At 42.5% G+C, this 8,897-nt stretch overlaps 1 protein-coding gene across 1 annotated transcript; it reads right to left on the bottom strand.

The window, feature by feature from the left end:
* Positions 1-492: 492 nt before the first annotated feature.
* LOC308377308 (4-hydroxyphenylpyruvate dioxygenase-like) lies at positions 493-8,652 on the bottom strand (the record flags this gene model as incomplete). The annotated part of the gene is made up of 14 exons (XM_080853891.1): positions 493-603; positions 759-875; positions 1,108-1,230; positions 2,738-2,809; positions 3,196-3,358; positions 5,267-5,344; positions 5,717-5,820; positions 6,022-6,111; positions 6,439-6,521; positions 6,992-7,034; positions 7,460-7,564; positions 8,036-8,098; positions 8,222-8,248; positions 8,647-8,652. The coding sequence occupies 14 exons, from the start codon at positions 8,650-8,652 to the stop codon at positions 493-495; spliced, it is 1,185 nt and encodes a 394-aa protein (XP_080710017.1).
* Between the last annotated feature and the right edge of the window lie 245 nt (positions 8,653-8,897).

The following is an 8,897-nucleotide window of genomic DNA, read 5'->3' as shown; positions in this document are numbered from 1 at the left end:
GATCAAGTATCTGCAAAAAAAACACTGGGTTTTATGCTGTAACAAGTAACAAGGAATACCTACCTAGAAAAGGCTGAGTGCTTAGGAATGCATTTTCAAATACATATGCAAAATAATTCGTAAATACATTTTCATAATCATTTGTTCAAATATATAGGGTAATACTGCATTTGATTGCATTCATGTGCGTATTTGTCTTTGGCTATACGTTATGGAAGTGAGTGTGTATGTGTAGGTTTCTCTATTCATACATGCCTTTCTGCATACCTGTTTGTGTGGGTGTGTATGTATTTTTATGTGTACATGTCTTTGTGTGTACTTGTTTGTTTATGTATGTGCTTGTATGTGTTTTTGTGTGTGTTTGTGTGTGTATGTATGCCATTGTGCGTACCTATTTCTTTGTGCGTGTGTGTCAATATGTGTGTGTGTGTTTGTATTTTTATGTGTACATGAGTTTGTGCGTCTCTGTTAATGTGTGTGCGTGTGTGTGTCTCAGAGTTTTTCTGACATGCCGTTTGAAGTTAGGATCGTGAGGTTGCCTCTTGCGTTCTGGTCTGCCTCAATGGCCTCAAACAGAGCCTTGAAGTTTCCAGCGCCAAAGCCCTAGAGCATCATGGGAGGGTAACATTCAAGGTTACCAGAAAGACCACGATAATGCCACAACTGTTAATCATTTCACAACAATATATGACATTTCTGTGTGTGTGTGTGTGTGTGTGTGTGTGTGTGTTTGTGTGTGCATGTGTGTAGGACCTAACCTGATGGTTGTGTCTCTGGATAACCTCCAAGAACACAGTTGGTCTGTCCTGCACGGGCTTGGTGAAGATCTGGAGCAGGTAGCCATCGTCATCGTAGTCCACCAAGATCTTCAGCTCCTAAGCCACACACACACATACACACACACACACAGATGTTGTGCACGTGGACTCATACAGCAAAATGTCATTATGACTCAGCATTCCTGCTAGCTCAAAACCAATCCACAGATAGTTATTCATCCTTTTTTAAAATAAGGGGTGAATGAGTGAGATGGAGCTTGTCTTATTGGTCACAGATATGAGCAGTAAAACAGATTGAGGTGAGGTTGGACGGCTGTTTAATACCAACCTCCAGAACACTCAGGTCCTCCTCCATGCGGACTTTGGAGTGCTTGAGTTTGTCCCTGAGCTGCTGGTAGTATGTGTCAGGGACACACATGAACTCCATGCCACGTGCCTTCAGGTTACGGATCTGGAGGGGAAAGAGACATGGAACACACTCACAGTCATTCAGCCACACAGAATGGTCAGTGGTATTACAGACTCAGTCACACAGAATGGTCAGTGGTGTTACAGACTCAGTCACAGAATGGTCAGCGGTATTACAGACTCAATTCAGTCACAGAATGGTCAGTGGTATTACACACTCAGTCACAGAATGGTCAGTGTTGTTACAGACTCAGTCACACAGAATGGTTAGTGGTGTTACAGACTCAGTCACACTGAATGGCTAGTGGTGTTACAGACTCAGTCACACAGAATGGTCAGTGGTATTACAGACTAAATTGTCACAGAATGGTCAGTGTGGTATTACAGACTCAGTCACACAGAATGGTCAGTGGTATTTAGGGCTGAACGATTAATTGCATTTGCGAAATAAATCGGGTAAATATGGTAATATTTTCTAAGCGCAACGTCCGCGATTACAACGTGGTGTTTTTTTTAGTTTTTTTTTGAAGATGGGGAATTTTGCACACAGTGATTAAAGCAGCAAAATGGATCAATTGCTAATCGCTAACGAGATGCTAGAGGCTCAAGCTAGCGAAATCTTTAAATGTGCTTACTTTGGCACTATGACCAACTAGTTAGTCAACAACTGTCCTAACACAGTCAAACATCAAGCAAGTGCAACACAAGACGGCAAATAAGCTACTTACTAGTTCGGCAGACAGTAAAAACTAGGCGGCTTCAGGCACACCTACATAACGCAGTCATTTGCCTACGGATCCTGGTATGGCAATGGCACAGAGGCGATTCTCCATATTAAAAGTCATTATAGCGCCCCAACTTTTTCAAAGCTGTTATTTTAAGGTAAAACTGCTTATCCTAACTCTAACCCTGAAGTACAATTACTGCACAAGGCCACTTTAAAAAGTGCATGCCTTGTGTTTCTACTTGACTTTGTTTAAATTACTTAAATGCACAGTGGCAAAGCCACCGATTTGTTTCTGTAATGAGCAGTTAAATAAAAATGTGGGAAGAATATTTGACACTAAATGTATCTAATATTGTGTTGGTCATATTTAAATCATCAGTACGTTTTGTTGGGAAAAAAAGAGGATAAAATGGAAAAAAATCGCATGTCCAATCGCAATATTTTGGGGGAAAATCGCAATTAGATTATTTTCCCAAATCGTTCAGCCCTAGTGGTATTACAGACTCAGTCACACAGAATGGTCAGTGTGACTGAGTCTGTAATACCACTAGGGCTGAACGATTTGGGAAAATAATCTAATCATCGTTGATTACAGACTCAGTCACAGAATGGTCAGTGGTATTACAGACTCAGTCACAGAATGGTCAGTGGTATTACAGACTCAGTCACACAGAATGGTCAGTGGTGTTACAGACTCAGTCACACAGAATGGTCAGTGGTATTACAGACTAAATTCAGTCACACAGAATGGTCAGTGGTATTACAGATTAAATTCTCAGGTTGCAGATCTGGAAGGGACAGTGACCCGGAGCACAAATCTTACAGCTGCAATGATGTCAGAGGTGTTCATGGCAATGTGTTGGACTCCGGCACCTCCGTAGTATTCCACATATTCCTAAAGGAAGGGAGAGATCTGTGAGTGTGTGTCTGTGAGAGGGAGTTGTGTTATTACAGGTAGAGGTATACATACCTGTGTGTGTGTGTGTGTACATTAAGAGAGAGTAGTGTAAATAGTGTAGCGCTTACAGGTGTGAGTGAACTACATATTAGCACTGTGTTTAGTGAACACAGTGTACCTATTCTGGGAGTGTGTTCCTGGTGTAAATAAGGTGTATGTGACTAAGGTGTGTGTGCACATGGATGTCTGCATATGTGTACGTGTGCGTGTGGGGGGTGCCTGTGTGGGTGTGTGTGTGTGCACATGCGTGTGTGGGGATGCCTGTGTGGAGATGTCTGTGGGTGTGTGGGGGTGGGGGGGGGGGTGCGTGTTTGTACTCTCACCTGGATCTGGGACTTGCGTTTGCCCATGGCAGGCTCGTTGATGGGCATCTTAACGCTCTCCTCATAGTTGGCCACCACAATGGAGCGCAGCGCACTGAAGTCCGTCTGTAACTGCTTGTCATCTACTGACCAGAACCGGTGGAATAGCAGGTTCCTCTGGTACCTACACACACACACACACACACACACACAGACACACAAAAACACACACAGACACAACACACACACACACACACACACAGACACACAGACACAACAGAACACACACACACACACACGAACACACAGACACACACACACACACACACACACACACAAAAACACACACAGACACACACACACACAGACACACAGACACAACAGAACACACACACACATGAACACACACAGACACATACAGGTTACACACACGAACAGATCACTGACTGAAAGACACTGTATTTGTGTTATGTCACTTTTATGACATTTGTCCTAAAACTTAACTGCACTGATTTGTGCCATCACCTTAGTAAGGTGCCCCTCATAACTCATTATCATTGGTTGGAAGTTTGGCCTTGTGCCCCTCCCCGTTTCTCTCTATTTTATATGCACCCCCCATCTATACCTTAAATTGGATAGATTTAATTTCTCTTCCTCCTTTTTTTTCACTCCCTCCCACTGTCTCCTTTTCTCCTCTCTCTCTTTGTCTCTGAGCACAGGTCATTAAGTTGTGGCACTCAGGTGCCCTTTATACGAAGTTTTATACATTTTTCACACAAATCGAATCTTTTCATTTTGTACGGACGGAGCCTGATAACGAGACATTTGCGTAAAAACGAACTCATCGGGATTGGGATGAACCAGCTGTAGTGCATGCCCCACGCCTGTGGGTGGCGCTTTAGCGCTGCTACAGACAACTGAAAAAAATTGAAAAACGTAGATAAAAGACTGCACAGCACACGGTAAAGGAGCACAGCACACGGATAAACACATTACACAAGACATTCAAGCTCCAATTAGCAACATTACATTATGGTGGTTAATAAAATCAGTGGTCAGACTAAAGGTTATGCGAAAATGAATTCTATTTTCTATTGATAATAAAGAGTTTGGAACAGTACAACATGACATGTCTGTCATCCTATTTCCCATGAGGCTTTTCTCCGACCATTTTCCATCAATTTATGAATAAAAAAGCAAATTAAATTACTGGCCAATTTATATTTGTGGTCATGAAAGTTATGTAACGTCTGAATAAAAAGAATTAGCTCAAGCTAGGAGGCTAAACAAAAATCAGTAGGCTGGATTAATGAGAGTGAGTTCGAGACACACCATGAGTCAGATGTAAAGCGACAACAAGTGCTGTATATATTGGTTGGAGATCACATGTGGATCACGTGGGACAATGACGTCATCAGGTTGCGTGAATCCGTGCATACGAACACCAGCCCCCGTAACGATTCAAATCTACTCACTTTCTACCCCCGATTCGGATCGTTGCGGATACCGTGTGCGGATAGAGAGTGTTCGTCTAAATGATAGGGCTATCTGTATTCTGAACTTTACGGACGCAGACAAACTAGACTTCGTATAAACAGCCTCTCAGACAACTGCTTCAGGCCGCCGTTTTTCTTCCCCTCAAGCTCTCATGAATAAGAGGCTTTCTTGTCAAAGTCTGACACCTTTCTTTTTTAACTTCTCTACTGGTCTTCATATCATTTTCTCTCTAACTCTTTCTATCCCCCTCCCCCTCCTACTCAGTCCACCTCTCTCTCTCACACTCTCTCTCTCTCTCTCTCTCTCTCTCCCTTCACCTCTCTCACCCTCGCTCTCAGTGAGTTTGCATGTAACGCTCTCCAGATGGTGAGTGTGGGTCCATCAGAAATGCTGAGTCATGATTCAACAGGGCTTTGCGAGGGTTATGCAACACACCTATACTGTAAATGTACTTACACTAACCTGTATGCATGCAGATACATGTACACGTGTGAGTGTGTGTGTGTCTGTAGTGTGTGCATGTGACGGAGACTCCCAGGGGCTGTAAGTGTGTATTAGACACAGTGTGTATGTAGTGTGTATGGACAAGCGTTACCATTCCACTACTGGCACCATCTCGTCGTCAGGCTGGTTCCCCACTACATGATCGATAAAGTTGAGCTTCCCGTCCGGCCTGTGCGAGGAGAGTGGGAGAGAGAGAGAGACATTCAATGGTATGGACAGACTCCAAGTCTGCACTGCTACTATTGAAAACCCAGACCATAGATTTCTAGAAGGTTCTATTGTGAACCCTTTGCCCTCAAAGGGAGCTCTCAGTAAAACTCTCCAAGGGGTCATTTGGCTGTGAACCAGCAGTTTTAGGATCTGATAAACCATTATGGGACGTAAAGTCAACCTTTGAAGTATGAAAAAGCAAGTAAAGCATTACTTACTTCATTACTTATTAATAATCGACCAGTTCAAGCAAATACACACTGGTGCAGCTTCAGCTAAGCCCTTCAAATGTTTTTGTCTTCCTGAGAAGGGGAGCCTGGCGTGTACTCACAGCTGATCGAGTAAAGGGTCACGGAAGAGTGGCTCCTTGAAGCCTGGCAGGAATAGTCCACTGTAGCCCATCCTCTCCACAAATGTGTGTGTGGTGTCACCGTACTACACACAAACACACACACGAACACAAACACACAGGGAGTTTAGTAAGACACAACAAGATACAAAAAGGGGAGAGAAGAGGAAATTAAATGAAAATATAAATTGCAAAATGCAAATTATAATTTTTTTTTTCAGTCTATTTCATAATTTCCATCTCCTATGAATTGCACTTTCTCTTCCCCATCTCTCTGTCATTCTTACCGTCTGAAGGACAGTCAGTTTGACTTTTCCAAACTTGTCCTCCACCACATGGGGCTCCTTTATGATGATGGCACCTCGCTCCCTGGCTTTCTGTACGTTTATATATGCACACACACACACGCACACACACACACACACATACGCACACATACACATACACAAACGCACCGAACACACACACACACACACACACACACACACACAAACACACAGAGAGACACTAAAGTCAGATGTTATCTCAGACTCCATCTTCACTTTTCTTCCAGTTTCTTTCTCTCTTGGTCTTTATATATTATGTATGCACTCTCACTCACACACACACACTTTCTTGCTTTCTCTCTCTCTCACACACACACACACATTAGTAATAGAAATCAACAGTGGCGAGCTTGTCGCTTGTCTCTGAGCTTGACTGACCTTCACTAGGAAGTCACAGTCCTCGACAGTGAAGGCAATATCCTTCACACCATCTCCATGCTTGACCAGGTGCTCTCCCATCTCTGCATAAGGGACAGAATTTGGAAGGCACAAACAGCCAACAGACATTTATTAAATCAGAAGTTAAAGGTGCAGGAAATGACAGTAGGTCTGCAGTCTAAGTATAGTTTAAAGTAGAGTATAGTTTAAAGACTAGAAGAGTACCCAGTAGAATGTATGGAATTTAAATATATAGTGCGTACATTAGAGTACAGCAGAATAGCCTAATGGCCGTGGTTCGTATGAGTAGCTGAGCTCAGATGTAAACTGTGCTTTGATTGGAGAAACATCAATAAATACTGCCAGCAGATGTAACCGCAAAATGCCATCAAATTGAACAAGGTATTTTCTCTCTGTAGATACTATGTGTAGGCCATAATCTGTCTAGAATCAAACAGTCCTGGTTTCCTCCACTTAGGAAACATTTAGTAATCAGGAAGATTATGTGATACTGAGTCTGGCTACAGGAGAAACATTCTGGGGATTGACATACCCTTATTTCCTGGGTTCAATGGCGAGGAAAAGACATACATGATCTGTAGAAAGGAGGTCAAGAGTGCTGTTAGAAGATGCAAAAGAAGTTAAGGATGACATCTTGCTATACAACAAGATCAACGGATTTCTGTCTAGGGATTTGAGGGGTTTGATCAGTTTAGAGACAGTAGCAGTATAAAGACAAATGATCATTGATGCATCTCAATTGAGTCATAAAGTATCATCTCTCTTGCTCAATCTCTCTCTCTCTTTCTCACACACACACACACACATACACAAACATACACATACACAGAGTGAGAGACACTCACTTTCTCTCTCCCATACCCTACAACAAACACTATTTACATAAGCATGAAATGAATTGGACAGTCCAAATAATATGTTTGTCTATGGAGGTGTGGTGTTTAACCAATCAGCTCAACCGCCAGCCATCCACCTCTATAATCCCCATAAAGTTGCGTACCTTCCCCTGCTTAACCACATGGGACACGACATCACGGTTCCCAGTCTCCAGACCTCTGTAGGCCAGAGGCTCAAAGCCTAGTTTGTTGCAGTAGTAAGACGCAGCCTTGGAGAAAAAACAGAAAAGCATAACTAGGTTTAGCATAATGGTGACTATAGAGCCTGCAGTTGGTCCCATAGATATAATTCACATATGTATATTCCAGACTGTTGTGATTCACATAATTCAGAGTGCATCTCGTTCTCCTTTTAATAACGTATGCAGGATTAAACTGCTACGAATGAATAGTCCCTGGAACGACAGAAAATAGGCGACAGGGCAAATCGATTATTGTAACGCAGCGCCCTCTTGTGACCTTCAAAGAAACTTGCAGATTGTTTTAATATGGATCAAATTAGTGGGGGGAGGGCAGTGTGGTTTGAAGCTTCATGGTCGTTGCCCCCACCCCTTAAGAGAACCAATCCCCGGTTACTATGAGAAAACTCCTCTTGTGTCAAAACAGTTAAAATACGGTAAATGAAAGTGGCTGTTGAGAGACACAGGAAAGGACAAATGGACCAAGTTTTAGAACATCACCTGCTTGGCATTGCCGACCCAGAATGTGATGTGGTCGAAGCAGAGGAACCTGCCTTGATCGTGCTAATAAAAGAGATACAGAGAGACATTGGACCAGCAACTACATTTCGTGGAGAAAGTTACTTTGATTATATTTTTTAGAATGTATCGTTCAGTTATTTTGTGACCGAGCTGAATTCTTCATACCTTTTCACCTTTGTCCGTGTAAGTTGTCTGTGAAGAGGTTCCAAAAAGATTAATTAGGACCTGACCATCAATAGCTTGCCAGACGCAGCAAACTGACAGCAAACAATGAACCTAGCGACCTATTAGTAATAATGCAATCTAAAATAATAATTTGTAAGTCAAGGTACAATGAATACTACTTTATAACTGAGAAAAGCATGCATATTACGGTAGAGGTTATCTTCCACATCACAAAGGTTGACCTAGCCATCATCCAACAAAATAGACTGCAATTGGGCTAAAGAACGTTAGCTTTAAGCTTTAGAGTAAAGAAAAAATAAGTTCTCACCATGTCTATTGCTCGTTGTCTGGTCACTAGTGCAGAGACGAAAAGCAGCCTCACAGAATTTAAAGGGTTGGAGTAAGAGACGAGTCCCTCCGCCCACCCTCATATAAGCCGGATGGGAGAACGGCAGAGCCTTGGCTGATGCGCGGATTGTGTAATGTTAAGCAATTATGGGTGCGCGTTTTGTAGAAATAATGCTAATTAAACAAAACAAAAAAAGCGAAATAATCGTATGGACGACAGTTCAATCGAGTGAAAGTGCCATTTGCACCCGTCCTGTGTTACCTGTCAATTGTTTTTGTCGTTAAAACACGTTTGAGAGGTGACATGGACTATGAGCTTTGTATACAT

This window comes from Sprattus sprattus (genome assembly GCF_963457725.1).
Source record: "Sprattus sprattus genome assembly, chromosome: 16".
Classification (NCBI taxonomy): domain Eukaryota; kingdom Metazoa; phylum Chordata; class Actinopteri; order Clupeiformes; family Clupeidae; genus Sprattus; species Sprattus sprattus.
Note: the sequence above shows the minus strand (reverse complement) of the source record. Positions and strands in the feature narration are given on the sequence as shown.